The sequence below is a fragment of the Lynx canadensis genome, chromosome B3 (assembly GCF_007474595.2).
Source record: "Lynx canadensis isolate LIC74 chromosome B3, mLynCan4.pri.v2, whole genome shotgun sequence".
NCBI classification, from domain to species: domain Eukaryota; kingdom Metazoa; phylum Chordata; class Mammalia; order Carnivora; family Felidae; genus Lynx; species Lynx canadensis.
Window position 1 is genome coordinate 131,750,778 of NC_044308.2, and position 16,004 is coordinate 131,766,781.

At 40.7% G+C, this 16,004-nt stretch overlaps 1 protein-coding gene across 3 annotated transcripts in view; it reads right to left on the minus strand.

Moving 5' to 3' along the window:
- EML5 (EMAP like 5) overlaps positions 1-15,574 on the minus strand; it is a 179,326-nt gene extending 163,752 nt beyond the window's left edge. For all 3 annotated transcript variants that reach the window (XM_030319747.1, XM_036064284.1, XM_036064285.1), the window contains exon 1: positions 15,378-15,574. In XM_030319747.1, coding sequence (XP_030175607.1) covers positions 15,378-15,574 — 197 coding nt within the window. The remainder of the gene's footprint in view (positions 1-15,377) is intronic.
- Positions 15,575-16,004: the final 430 nt, after the last annotated feature.

Consider the following 16,004-nt stretch of genomic DNA (forward strand, 5'->3'; position numbering starts at 1 on the left):
TTTTAAAAAAATTTTTTTTTAAAGTTTATTTATTTTGAGAGAGAGACAGAGAGACAGAGAGGGTGAGCAGGGGAGGGGCAGAGAGAGAGGAAGTAACAGAATCCCAGCTGGCTTCACACTGTTAGCACAGAGCCCAGCATGGGGCTCGAACTCACAAACCATGGGCTGAAAGACGTTTAGCCAACTGAGCCACCCAGGTGCCCTCCAATTTTCTTAATGAGAAAGAAAGCATGAGTATTTTCCTAGTATTCTTGGAGTCAATATTACAGTTAAGTTGTATTCCACATATTGCCTAGTATATTGCTGAACATATAGTGGAACTCAAAAACACTTATAGATGAGACAGCTCAGAAACAGACCCTCATAAATATAATCAACTGGTATTTGAGAAAGGAGCAAAAGCAAAACAATGGAAAAAGAAAGTCTGTTCAACAAATAATGCTAGAACAAATGGACAACTACATGCAAAAAGTGAATCTAAACAAAGACCTTACACCCTTCACAAAAATTAACTTAAAATGGATAATAGACCTAAATACAAAACATAAAACTATAAAATTACTAGGAAAAAACATGGGAAAATACCTAGATGACCTCAGTTATGGTGATGCCTTTTTAGATACAACACCATATACGTGATAGATGAAGTAATAATTGATAAACTGGACTTACTTAAAATAAAAAACTTCTGCTCTGTGAAAGACAATGTCAAAAATATGTGAAGACAAGCCACAGATGGGGAGAAAACATTTGCAAAAGACACATCTGATAAGAACTCTTATCTAAAAGACCTCTTAAAATTCAACAATAAGAAAATAAAGAACTCAATTACTAATTAGGCCAAAGACCTTTTTTTTCCCCTTAAGTTTATTCATTTATTTTGAGAGAGAAAGAGCACGCGAGCAGGGGAGAGGTTCAGAAAGAGAGGGAAGGAGAGAATCCAAAGCAGACTCGGTAATGTCAGAGAAGGTAGGCCATAGACCTTAACATACCTCTCATCAACGAAGATATACAGATGGCAAATAAGCATACGAAAAGATGCTTCACATCATGTCATCAGGGAAATGCAAATCACAAGACACCACTACATGTCTATTAGAATGGCCAAAATCCAGAACGCTGACAATACCAAATGCTGAGGAGGATGAGCAACAGAGACTTTCATACATTGCTGGTGGGAATGCAAAAATTGTACAACTTTGGAAGACAGTTTGATGGTTTCTTACAAAACTAAACATACTGTTGACATATAATCCAGCAATTGTGTTCCTTAGTGTTTACCCAAAATAGTTAAAAACTTTTGTCTACCCAAACACCTACACATAGATGTTTGCAGGAGCTTTATTCACTCTTGCCAAAGCTTGGAAGATGTCCTTCAGTAGGCGGATGGATAAATGGTACGTCCAGACAATGGAATACTTAGCACTAAAAAGAAATGAGCTATCAAGCCATGAAAACACATGAAGGAGACTTAAATGCATATTACTAAATGACAGAAGTCCATCTGAAAAGGTTACGTACTGTATGATTCCAACTACATGACATTCTGGAAAAGGCAAAACGTTACCTGTTGTGCGTGGTAGAGCTAGGGAGTGAACAGGCAGAGCACAGAGTATTTTTACGGCAGTGAAAATATGTTGTTATAATGACGGATGTCACTGTACATTTTTGTCCAAACCCATAGAATATATAACACCAAGAGTGAACCCTAAGGTAAACCATGGATTTGGGGTGATTATGATGTGTCAATGTATATTCATCCTTGGTAAAAAGTGTACCATTCTGGTGAGTAATGTGGATATTGGGGAGGCTATGCATGTGTGGGGCAGGGAATATATGAGAAATTTGTACCTTCCTTTCAATTTTGATGCAAACCTAAAACTGCTCTAAAAACACAAAGACTTTTTAAAAAGGAATATATGTATCTAAAAGGCTTAAAAGAAGGGGCACCTGGCTGGCTCAGTCAGTACAACATGTGACTCTTGATCTCGGGGTCACGAGTTTAAGCCCCACATTGAGCATAGAGCTTACCAAAAAAAAAAAAAAAAAGGCTTATAACACCACAAAATTCTTAATTTATTTTTCTTCTGGGATGGACAGCTCATAATGTTGGATTGGCAAACAGGAAGTTCTGATTGTAGGAGTTGTTAACTCAGATTTCACTCTAAAAGTTACCTTGTTATTCACAACTGGGGGGAGAATATCTGGTTTTACTTTAATCCAGAGGCTGGGGAAAACAGGGATAAAGCAGAGAGACAGATGGGACATGAAGTGAGAATTCTGGATTATAACATTGCTATGGATGGATGGTGTCAACATCTTGACGGAGCCCAAAAAAGGGAGAGATCATTGTCATGGATGCTTAAAAGCATGGAATATGAGGCATAACAGAGAGTACCTGATTGAAATTAAAGAACCAGAAATAAATTGGGGTGCCAATTTAAAACACATATTAGGGGCGCCTGGGTGGCTCAGTCAGTTGAGCATCTGACTCTTGATTTTGGCTCAGGTCACGATCTCACAGTTCCTGGGATCAAGCCATACGTTGGGCTCTGCACTGACAACATGGAGCCTGCTTGGGATTCTCTCTCTCCCTTTGCCTCTCGTTGGCTCGCTCTCTCCCTCTGTCAAAATAAACTTAAAAAAAATAATAAAACACAGTAGTATTATCTCCAGATTACAAGATGTGGGTAAATATTTTTCTACACCTTTCAATTTCTTATAATCGTATTCTATAGTGTATATCACTAATTTTAAAAACATAACAACTCGTTGAGGGGGGCGCCTACCAAGCCTCTCATACTCTGATTTTTTAAGTTTATTATTTTGAGAGTGACAGAAAGTGTGTGTGAGCAGGGGAGGGGCAGAAGGAGAGAGAAGAAAGGAGAGAGAGGCGAGGGAGGGAGACGGAGGGAGGGAGGGAGAGGGAGGGAGGGAGGGAGGGAGGGAGGCAGAGGGAGAGAATCCCAAGCAGGCTCCACACTAAGTATAGAGCCCAACAAAGGGCTTGCTCTCACAACCTGTGAGATCCTGACCTGAGCTGACATCAAGAGTTGGATGTTTAACCAACTAAGCCACCCAGGTGCCCCTCTCATACTCCTTATCAAGTCACCCTCACTCTCTTACACAGTCTCTTCGGGGTTACAAATATTACCCTTTCCAAGTGCATGCCATCTGAATCTAACATCCAGGTTACCGGTAATATTTCTTACCATGCTAGTAGTGCCACCTTTGCTAAATAACATTGTCCACAAGTTAACTAATAATTAGAAAAGTCACACTGCAACCAAGTAATGATGACTAATCTATAGAGTCTGTAGTTAGTCATCACCTATGTTACAAGACTTAGAATGGCCTTTCACTTTCCACTCCTGGTTGGGTATTATGCCTTGCACCCTGATCAACCACCTGTAAAAATATGGACACTGAGGTGGTTAGACTTGGTTACATCATCATCTTGTGGCTAATTTAAATAATATCACGAGCAACATCATTCCAAGCAAAAACTGAAAAATTCTTAAGAGCAACTGCCTGTGGCAATTTTAATTTGCTCCACAGACTGAAATAAATATGTAATGAGAGCTTCCCCACCGGAGGCAGTGGTGTCTAGTACTGTATCTCCTAAGAAAGTCAGTCTCCCACAGAACTGAAAAGAGATTCCAATGGATTTGAAGCAGAAAATGGTTGTCCTCTTTGTTGGAGGTGAACTAGGTACATGATTCACAGGAAGAGCAGGAGCATTTCCTTGACAAGGAACCTGCACAGCTCAGTTCTTCTGATTTGGGGAATAGGCTATGTACACTTCTCTTGCCAACAATTTATTTCTGGTTCTTTAATTTCAATCAGGTACTCTCTGTTATGCCTCATATTCCATGCTTTTAAGCATCCATGACAATGATCTCTCCCTTTTTTGGGCTCCGTCAAGATGTTGACACCATCCATCCATAGCAATGTTATAATCCAGAATTCTCACTTCATGTCCCATCTGTCATTCTGCTTTATCCCTATTTTCCCCAGCCTCTGGGTTAAAGTAAAACCAGATATTCTCCCCCCAGTTGTGAATAACAAGGTAACTTTTAGAGTGAAATCTGAGTTAACAACTCCTACAATCAGAACTTCCTGTTTGCCAATCCAACATTATGAGCTGTCCATCCCAGAAGAAAAATAAATTAAGAATTTTGTGGTGTTATAATGAATTGAGCCTGCGTATGGACTCCAATCTTTTGTCCCATGCCTATCCCCTCATTCTAGTACTCAACCAACACCAAGAAGTTAGTGTTTTTCCCCTATGCTTACTACCTCAGATGGATATGCATGCCAGTGTCTTAAGACAGGCACTATATTTCACTTGACGTTTTAACAATCCAATTCACCTTTAAATCACACTGGCCAACAGATGGTAATACTTTAGATAGGAAATCCAGGAGCTATGAAGGCCTTTGTACCCATTCTTGCAGTCTTTGGCCAATATGGTGATGCCATGATCTACCTGTAATTAGAACAGATTACCACAGTAACCAAAGCAGCTTGTTTATGCTGGTTAGGTGTAACCCCTTGCCAGTGTGCTATGCTGCCTCAGAATACTGATCCATACTGAGACACAATGCAGAACTTGCTGGCCTTACAGACTGAAGCCAGTCTGACTGCTCTTTAGTGGCTGCTTTATGCTTGGTTAACAGCAACATGTGGTCTCAAGCCCTTCAAAACACAGCATTCCACTACTTTTCTGACTGGACATGTACCTATTGTGCTATCTGAACTGTCTATGCAAATACATCCACTTTAGAATTTCACAGGGTAGGGATGATCTGTCCTTTTGATGTATTTATATGTCCTATCAAATATTAACATATTTGGTTTATTTCTGAGTGCAGATTCTGACTCCAAAATGGAATTTATTAATGGACAATCTTGGTCTTTCCATGGCCCAAATTACTCAGGCAGACCCACTGCAACTATTCCTGGAGTCTGTTGAAATCACCATCTGATACATCATCTTGATACATCCAGGATGCACGTAACTTTGCCCATTAAGTGAAGCTTTCAGGTCCCCAGTGAGTGAGCATTTTTCTGAACTGATGATGTATGATATCTTCCTTTTAATGTTTTAAGTCCCTGATGATACTGACCAGATCCATCAATAAACAGAAAACCATACTGAGGATTGTTTTTTTTTTTTTTTTTTTTTTTTTTTTGGTAATCTCCAAACATACAGATTTATGCTGTCCAGCATGGGAGGTCCTTAGGCAACAAGTCAGGAGTTTTTTTGTTTTCTTTTGTTTTTTAATTTAAATTTTGGTTAACATACAGTGCAATATTGGTTTCAGGAGAATTCAGTGGATTCATCACTTACATACAACACCCAGTGCTCATCACAAGTGACCTCCTTAATAACCATCACCATCTAGTCCATCTCCCTCCCAATTTGCTCCATCAACCGTCAGTTTGTTCTCTACTGTAGTCCTCTAAGGGTCTCTGGTGGTTTGTTTTCCTTTCTCCTCTTCCCCGCCTTCCCATTTGTTCATCTGTTGTTGTTTTTTTTAATGTTATTTATTTTTGAGAGACAGAGCATGAACAGGGGAGGGGGAGAGGGAGATACAGAAATCTGAAGCAGGCTCCAGGCTCTGAGCTGTCAGCACAGAGCCTGATGCAGGACTCAGACCCATGAGCCGTGAGATCATGACCTCAGTCGAAGTTGGACGCTTAACCGACTGAGCCACCCAGGCACCCCTCATCTATTTTGTTTCTTAAATTACACATGACTTAAGTCGTATGTTATTTCTCTTTCTCTGACTGACTTATTTCACTTAGCATAATGCATTCTAGCTCCATATCATCGCAAATGGCAAGATTTCATTCTTTCAATGGCTGAGTAATATTCCATTTTATATATATGCCACATCTTCTTTATCCATCAGTCAGTGGACTCTTGGGCTCTCTCCATAGTTTGGCTATTGTTGATCATGCTGCTATAAACAATCGGGTGCAAATGCCCCTTCAAATATGTACTTTTGTATCCTTTGTATAAATACTTAATAGTGCAATTGCTGGATCATAGGGTAGTTCTATCTTTAACTTTGAGGAAACTCCACACTGTTCTCCAGAGGGTCTGCACCAGTTTGGATTTCTACCAACAGTGTAAGAGAGTTCCCCTTTCTCTTCATCCTCACCAACACCTGCTATTTCTTGAGTTAATTTCAGCCACTCTTACAGGTATAAGGTGTATCTCCTTGTGGTTTTGATTTGTATTTCCCTGATGATGAGTGGTGTCGAGCATCTTTTCATGTGTCTGTTGGCCATCTGGATGTCTTCTTTGGAAAATTGTCTATTGATGTCTTCTGCCCATTTCTTAACTGGGTTATTTGTTTTCTGGGTGTTGAATTTGATAAGTTCTTTATAGGTCTTGGAGGCTAAACCTTTATCCAATATGTCATTTACAAAGATTTTCTATTCCATAGGCTGCCTTTTGGTTTTGTTGACTGTTTCCTTTGCTGTGCAGAGGCTTTTTATCTTGAGGAAGTCCCAATGCTTCATGTTTGCTTTTGTTTCCCTTGACTTCAGTGACATGTCTTGTAAGAAGTTGTTCCAGACGAGGTTAAAGAGGTTGTTGCCTGTGTTCTCCTCTAGGGTTTTGGTAGTTTCTTTTCTCATACATAGGTCTTTCATCCATTTTCAATTTATTTTTGTATATGGTGTAAGACAGCGATCCATTTTCATTCCTCTGCACATTTCCATCCAGTTTTCCCTGACACCATTTGCTAAAGAGACTGCCTTTTTCCATTGGATATTCCTTCCTGCTTTGTCAAAGATTAGCTGGCCATACATTTGTGGGTCCATTTCTGGGTTCTCTATTTTGTTCCATTGATCTATGTGTCTGTTTTTCTGCCAGTACCATACTGTGTTGATGATTACAGTTTTGTAATACAGCTTTAAGTCCAGAATTGAGATGCCTCCAGCTTTAGTTTTCTTTTTAACATAATTTTGGCTATTCCGAGTCTTTTCTGGTTCCATACAAATTTAAAAATTTTTTGTTCTAGCTCTGTGAAGAATTCTGGTGAATTCCAGTGAAGAATGCTGGAGTTATTTTAATAGGAATTGCATTGGGTAGTATTGGCATATTAACAATATTTATTCTTCCAACCCATGAGCCTGGAATGTTTTTCCATTCCTTTGTGTCTTCTATTCTTTCATAAGCTTTCTTTATTTTTCAGCGTACAGATCTTTTATCTCTCTGGTTAAGTTTATTCCTAGGTATTTTATGGGTTTTGGTGCAACTGTAAATGGGATAAATTCCTTGATTTCTCTTCCTGCTGCTTCATTATTGATGTATAGAAATGCCACAGATTTCTGTACATTGAGTTTATATACTGCGACTTTGCTGAATTCGGAGTACAGATCTTTTACCTCTTTAGTTAGGTTTATTCCTAGGTATTACTGTTTTTGGTGCAACTGCAAATGGGATCAATTCCTTGATTTCTTTTTCTGCTACTTTGTTATTGATTTATTGAAATGTAACAGATTTCTGCAAACTGATTTTATATCCTGCAACTTTGCTGAATTCAACTATTAGTTTTAGCAATTTTTTGATGGAGTCTTTTGGGTTTTCTATATAGAGTATCACGTTGTCTCCAAATAGTCAAAGTTTGACTCCTTCCCTGCCCAACTGGATGCTTTCTGTTTCTTTCTGTTGTCTGATTGCTGTGGCTAAGACTTCCAGCACTATGTTAAATAGTAATGGTAAGAGTGAAGAGGTCTGAAGTTTTTAAAGGGAATTCAATATCTAGCAAATTATCCACATCGTTATATGATACATAATAGTAAGTGAATAAATCTGACCAGACCTTAAGTTTTTTTCAGGTTGACTCCCTAGCCCACCAGCTAAACATGGATTACTACTATATTTAGAACTGTGGCTTTCTTTTTTTTTTAACTTTTTTTTTTTCAACGTTTATTTATTTTTTGGGGGACAGAGAGAGACAGAGCATGAACGGGGGAGGGGCAGAGAGAGAGGGAGACACACAATCGGAAACAGGCTCCAGGCTCTGAGCCATCAGCCCAGAGCCCGACGCGGGGCTCGAACTCACAGACCGCGAGATCGTGACCTGGCTGAAGTCAGACGCTCAACCGACTGCGCCACCCAGGCGCCCCTAGAACAGTGGTTTTCAACTCTGGTTGCATTAGAATCATCTGGGAAGCTTAAAATTTTTAAACAGAAGCAAACAACAACAAAGAAACTATACTTCGGAGCTATCCTAAACAAATTAATCAGAATTTGCAGGGATGAGACTCAGTCATTGGTGGTTTTATTATGTTTGCTTTGTTTTTTGACTGTCCAAGTGATTCTAATATGCAGCCAGGGCTGAGAATCAGGAATCTAGAGCAGTGTTTTCAAACTTAAACTACATCAGTATCATCTGGACGTGACTAAAATGGACTGCTGAGTCTTACCTAAAGTTCCTGATTAGGTAAGAATGAAGCCTGAGAATCTGTAGTTCTAACAAGTTTTCAGGTGAGGCTAATGCTGCTGGTTAAAGGAACACACTTTGAAAACCAATGATCTAGAGCACGCTTTTCAAATTTTAATATGTTCACATACTACCTGAGAATGTTAAAATACAGAGCCTAGGGGCACCTGGGTGGCTCAGTCGGTTAAATGTTTGACTTCTGCTCAGGTCATGATCTCATGCTTCCTGGGTTCAAGCCCCATGTTGGGCTCTTTGCTGACAGCTCAGAGCCTAGAGCCTGCTTCAGATTCTGTGTGTGTGTGTGTGTGCGCGCGCCCCTCCCCTGCTCGTGCTCTCTCTCTCAAAAATAATAAATAAACATTTAAAAAAAAGAATAGTCCCTGGCAAATAACAGGTACTCAATAAATATTTGCTGAAAGAATAAGTAAACCAAGAAATACCTATGTCTACACTAAGATGTGTCCCAAATGCCACTGAAGAAAGTGTCTTAAGAGGTGAGAGTGACCAACTGTGGCAAATGATGATGATAAATCAAAAGTTGAGAACAGAGAACCAGCCACTGAATGTGGCAATGTGGACATCATTGGTGACCCTGACAAGAGCTGCTACAGTGAAACAAAGAGCCAGGACTGAATGGCAGAAAAAGAACTAAAGATAGCGAGTACAAATACTCTTTCAAATATTCTCTCTTAACACGAGACCACTGTATATGATATTACCTATTTCCATAATGCTACACCTTCACTCATTTCTTCTGATGACATGTCCTCCTGTTTTCCTTAAAGACCCAGTTTAGGTAATATATTCACTAGGAAACATCACTGTGAACTGTTATGTCCCCATGTGCATACCAGATTACAGGTACAACAATGCTACCCCTAGTACACATAGTATTTTAAGTAATTCTTTAATTGACTCTATCTTTATTTTTTTTTTAATTTTTTTTTTCAACGTTTATTTATTTTTGGGACAGAGAGAGACAGAGCATGAACGGGGGAGGGGCAGAGAGAGAGGGAGACACAGAATCGGAAACAGGCTCCAGGCTCTGAGCCATCAGCCCAGAGCCCGACGCGGGGCTCAAACTCACGGACCGCGAGATCGTGACCTGGCTGAAGTCGGACGCTTAACCGACTGCGCCACCCAGGCGCCCCAATTGACTCTGTCTTTAAACTCTGACTATCTTAAGACAGGACCTTTACACAAAACTAATGCTCAATAAATACAGGTACTCCCGCTTTTTGAAAGTTCATATTACACCACCTCTCTCTCACAAAAGACCTACACTAGTACCTGTTTCCGCTAACTGAAGAAATCCGAAAAGGAGTTTAGCTTTTACAAAAAAAGGCAAGAAGCAAAACAGCATTCAGTGTTTGTTTTACTGCAAGCTGTTACAGAGCATGTACCCCAACCAGGGAGAGTGGCTCCACCAAGCTCCTTGCTTGGAACTACATTCAGCATCCTAGCATCAAGCTGTCATAGTTCTGAACTGTGACTGGGAGCATTTGTGCTTTATATCTTAATTTATCTTGTGCATCCATTAGCAAGATGTGTCCCAAGCACAGAAAAGCAGAGAAGTTATTCTCTTTGCTTCAGAAAAGCAAAGAGAAGTTATTTTTGGGATCTAGGAATGCACAAAAATTTTTCCATATAAATGAATGGTGACTGCTTCTTCACTTTATGTCATTCTGGCTTATAAAAGGTTTCATAGGAACATGCTACTTTCTTTTTTTTTTTTTTTTAAATGATTTTATTTTTTTTTTCAACGTTTTTTATTTATTTTTGGGACAGAGAGAGACAGAGCATGAATGGGGGAGGGGCAGAGAGAGAGGGAGACACAGCATCGGAAACAGGCTCCAGGCTCCGAGCCATCAGCCCAGAGCCTGACGCGGGGCTCGAACTCACGGAGCGCGAGATGGTGACCTGGCTGAAGTCGGACGCTTAACCGACTGCGCCACCCAGGCGCCCCGGAACATGCTACTTTCAAGATAGCAGAGGAAACCTGTATTTCTTTGAGGTGTGAAAAGGCATTGAACAGTAAGTTCTTAATAGTTCTAAGAATTTATTATTCCATGTTTTCCTTAATTTATATCCAAAATATATTTTGTTAGTTCCCTGCATATTCAATGAGGCATTATAAAACAATAGTTATTATAATGCAAACCTAAAAATCTGACTTTTCCCTTAAGTAAACAATAAAAATACATTTAATTTACATTTATGATATCTTGAACTGTTATTCCAGATAATTCTTTTTAATTTTTTTCATGTTTTTTTTTTTTAATTTTTGAGAGAGAGAGAGAGAGAGCGTGAGCAGGGGAGGGGCACAGAGACAGAGGGAGACACAGAACTCAAAAGCAAGCTCCAGTCTCCGTGCTGTCAGCACAGAGCCCAATGCAGGGCTTGAACTCACGAACTGTGGGATCATGCCCTGAGCCAAAGTCAGACACTCAACTGACTGAGCCACCCAGGTGCCCCCAGATAATTTCACCTTTCTCTGAAAACATCTCTTAATGTTATCCCTTAAACCATGCAGTATTTGTAAAACAACCATAAATATTTTTATATTCAGAGACAGAACATGAAATCTTGCAGAATAGAATCATCATACTGTCTGTGAAAGTTAAACACCAAATTCTAGTAACTTAAACACAGGGATATTTTATGTCCTGTATATATTCTAGTGTATATTCTGTATACATTCTAATATTTTTGGAATTACTGCTTCTAAATATTACACAATGCTTAAGAAAATTATGGTACCAGCTTTGAAGGGAGGGTTTATACTCATTTTTCAAATTGCTTATTTGTTGAGAATTCCAGTCATGCATGTTTTAGGATACAGACTGGCAGTTTGCTTCCCAAACAGGATTATCTGGGGCACTTTAAAAAGATTTCCGGGCTCCAACTATATATAGAGGATTCTGACTTAGTGCACCTAAGGAAAAGTCTAAAAAATTGGCAAAAAGCTCTTTAAAGGATTCTGATAATCAGCCTGGTTTGAGAAATATTGACCATATATCTGAAAACACATAAGCAGACAACAGGTAGATTTGTAGTAATTCCTTCCTGACCTTAAAAAGTTGTATCTTAAACCCATGTAAAGGTACAAAAAAAACCCTGATCCACCATAAAATGATCAGACATTCTGAACTGCTTTTCCAACAAGAATTTGACTTGTATTATTTAATTTCTTTTTTTTAATGTTTATTTATTTTGAGACAGAGAGAGAGAGGAGAGAGAGAATCCCAAGCAGGCTCTGCACTGTCAGCATTCAGCTCCATGTGGGGATCAATTTCACAAACCCTGAGATCGTGACCTGAGCTTAAGTCAAGAATCGAAAGCTTAACCAATTTAGCCATCCAGGCACCCTGAATAAATTCAATTTCTATACCATAAATACAGAGCTGTTATCTACTTTTACTAGATTACGGTGAGGCTTGATCAGTTTTTCCTTTTCTCCACCCCCCCCCCCCCCCCCCCCCCCCCCCCGCTTCCCAATCCATCAGAGTCCACTGCTCAGCCACCATTTGGGAGGGAAAGCTTTAAGGCCAGGCTTCTCCTCACTCACCAGGTTCTTATTGGTCACAGTTGGTCAGTTTGCTTTCTTAAGGACACCACCTACCACAATTGAAGGAAGGAGCTACTACACCTTTCATTTTGTCTAAAGAAAAAAAAAGTCATACCTAGAAGCAATGAATAATTATCATTCTAACCTGCAACCATATAATATGGTACTCCCTTCAAAGTATTTCGGATGCATTATGTAATTTGGTCTCATCATCACCTTGTGAGATACTTTCACCATGTTTAGGAAAAAAAAAAAAAAACTTCAATTCTGTACCTAGAAAATATACAAACAATGGGCATAGGCTGTTCAATGTGGAGGCTCATGTGCACAAGAAAACCAGAATCAAGTAACAAAATGCACCATGCGAACTATAGTCCATCAGTGAGTGGTCTTCACTGGTGATAAGTGATTTGAAAACTGTCAATAATATTCATTTCAAGAACAAACGTGACAAAAAGTGTTGGGAAGTAACTAGCAAAATAAAATTTTAAAGTCATTTCATCCTTTGGGAAGACAACTGGGAAAAGTTTCAAAATATAGACCAAGCTATAGATGTGCTTCTTGTGCTAAAACTGGCAGTAGTCTAGAATATTTTATAATTATTTTATTTTATAATTTAAACCTGTAATAAACAGTTAACAGCTGGAGAATTTTATCATTATCATTTTAACTTGAGACACAGTAGGGAGGGAAAAAAAAGAAAGAAAAAGTGACCTTAAAATTCCTGTATTATTTTTTTTTAAGATTTTATTTTTAGGTAATCTCTACACCCAGCGTGGGGCTCAAACTTACAACCCTGAGATCAAAAGTCGCATGTTCTTCTGCCTGAGCCAGTCAGGTGCCCCTCCTATATGATTTCTGACAGTGAAATGAATTTCTACATAAATCTGTAGTACTAAAATAAATATAACTAAAGAATAAATTACCAGAGAAGTATATATAGAGATATGGCAAAAAGAAGACAATTACAAGCAACACAGATAAAATCAGACAAGTCACATGGCACCACCACTGGCCATACTAGATGTAGTAAAATGGTAAGAGAACTGGTTAGCACATGACAGACTGGTCATGAACCAGTCTTTACAATTACTATAGCACCTACGTTTTCAAAATCTAAGAACAATCTGCTCATTCTGGAATAATCTTAGACCCAGACTAAGTCCTAGTTGACCAATAAATTCTACACAAGTTTCAACCAAATATGGAAACAAAACATGGTAAAAACAGTATTGGCTTTTTTATTACTAAACCTAACTTTGCAGGAACATTGTTTTCCACCATGTGTCACATTTATGAGTATTACATTTTCTGCTATGACATAATTGAAAAGTTACTGGAGTAGTTTCTATACTTCTACTTCAAACATTGAATTGAAAACAAATTGAAAGGTTTGAAAATCTGTTGGATCTATTTCACAAGAATGATTTGTGTCATTATTGGCTGAAATAAAATTTCCAGAGCCCTGTCATTCACTGATGTTTACGTTATAATCTTGATACTGTATTAAATATACGCCACCAATTTCAAGATACTACATGATTCAGATTTTAGTACCCCACTGCAATTTTTGGGGAAATCTTCTTGTTAGAAATTATTTTAAGGATGAATCATTTGCATAAAATCATAAGCATGCATTCATTTATGGCAAAAATTAGTCATATATATATGTTTACTGAAACACAATTATAAAAACTCAAGCAGTGTGACATATAATATAGTTTTAATTGCTGCAGGATAAACACAACATCATTTATCCCCGTCAAATAAACCATATCTAGTCTCAGAAGGCCTTAGTACCATCCTGCTCTCAACTACCAAGAAGTAAAAACAATAGAAGTGCACCCTGAGAAGACCTCAAAATCCTTCACACCCATCACACCTACTGAATTCAACCCAACAAACATACTATCTGCAAGAGGGCTTCAGCTGAGGCTGCTTCAGCTGAGTAAAGCTACCCTCCCCTGTATTGCGAGGGACCTAACACAAGAAAAAAGAGAGAAAGCGGAAACTATTAGGGAAAACAACAAAGAACTGGGGGCAAATTCTACTCTTGAGGTGAATCACAACCAACGAACAAAAATACCACCTCATTCCCTATTCCAGAATGTCAATTTCTGCTCTCCTTATCTTTACTACATCTTGCTCTACCTTTAGGCCCCCCTTTCCCATTTACAAACCACACAGGCACAGACACGCAAACTAGCAGTACAACTCTGTTATTTACAGAATTCAAGTGCCAGAGCATCTTGCCTACAAAACATCAAACCAAGCTACTGGATTTCAAATGCCCGATTTAAATCCTGTGGAACATAAAGAAGGGAGTATAACTTAGTAACCAAGTCAAATCACAGAATCTCTTGTTTAAAAACAACAACAACAACAAAAAAAAACAAAAACAAAAACAAAAAACAAAAAAACCAAGCAGCAGCCCACAAACACATTCCCAGAATCTTTTAAAAGGTATTCTCCTGTCAAGGACAAAAATGCTGTGCTTGAAGCATAACCGATGGCCTAGGAGAATTTCTGCAGCTTTTAACTTTGTCGGAAAAGTCCTGCGGAGACACTGATTGGAAATTACATTTCAAATATACCGGCTCACTAAAATGTAAACAAGCATTGAAAACAGAATTACAATGCAAAAAAAAAAAAAAGTGATTTAAATAAAAAACACTAAATCTATTTAGGAGTCCTTGAGAGGAAATGAGAATTGGAAATCAGTAGACTCACTTTCAGCTGCTTGTTCAGCTGAACCCCTACCAAAGTGCCCTTAGGTGTGCAGATTTTTAATTTCCAATGAATCACCTGAAGGCTGCCGGGGTTTCTCTTCTATCTGATAACAGGAGGCAGTGAAACCCGAACTAATCATTATGGCCAGGAGGTGAGTGCCCTCCAGGATGCTACTGGGGGCGCTTCCCAGGACCAGTATTTTAGAGCCCACAGCTTGCGGTGCCTTTCTTTATCAGTTTCCCGTTAGGTAAAGGATTTCTCCCGGGCCCTTTCGGAATTCGTTTAATAAGAAATCTCTGACGGGATTTAAAGGAGTAAACCGCTACCAAAATAACCTTTTTGCAGTTTTCATAAATTCGAAGGAGGGAGAAGGGCACAAAGCCATAAAACCGAACGCCCGGTGTCTCCGCACCGACGCAAGGGAGAGACTCTAGAACACCGAGACGGAAAGGGGTTCGCCGGGTGTCACCAGGGTGGATCCGGGACAAGACACTGGTGGGTTTCCGTCCGGGGTGATGCTCCCTGCAGCAGCGGGTCACCGCACCCGGAATGACGCGCAAGTGCCAACTCCGCGAGCGGGTCGCACGGGCGACGGCCGCCCCCCTCCCCCGTACCTGATGATGTCGTCGCTGTGGCCCCGGTAGAACTTCTGCCGGTGCTCCCGCGGGCTGTACACCACGCCGACGCCGGCCACGAAGTACACGATCTCCTTGGCCGCCGTGTAGTAGAGGTTGTTGCGGCACTGGTGGCCCCGGTAGCCGTACACCCACTCGAGTCGCAGGTGGCAGTTCGGGGCGCTCCGGGCCGCCATGTCGGGGCGCCCACCCCGCCGCTCCGGCTTGGGCCCGCGGCAGCGGCAGGCGGCCGCGGCCCGGCCAAGAAAGCCCTCCCGCTGGCGGCCGGGACTTCCCGCCTGCCGCGACCTCTAAGCCGCGCCGGACAGGTGCATGTCGCTCCTTCTGGCCTCTGCCGCCGCCGCCTCAGCCCACGGGCGGGAGGAGAACCCTCGCCTCGCGGAACATTCTGAGGGCCGCGGGCGCCGCCGGCCGTCAAGTGGGGTGTCTCGCGCCCTTCTCCCGCCTCAGCTCGGCTCGTCTCCGCAGCCCGCAGCGCCCAGGCTGTGAGCGGAGCCGAGCGAGGTTCCGCCCCCCGCCTTCACTCCTCAGCAGCCGCCCGCGCAGCCTGCTCCCCGCCCGGGTCACCTGCGGCGTTCGCGCCCGGCCGCGGCCTCTTTCCCCAGC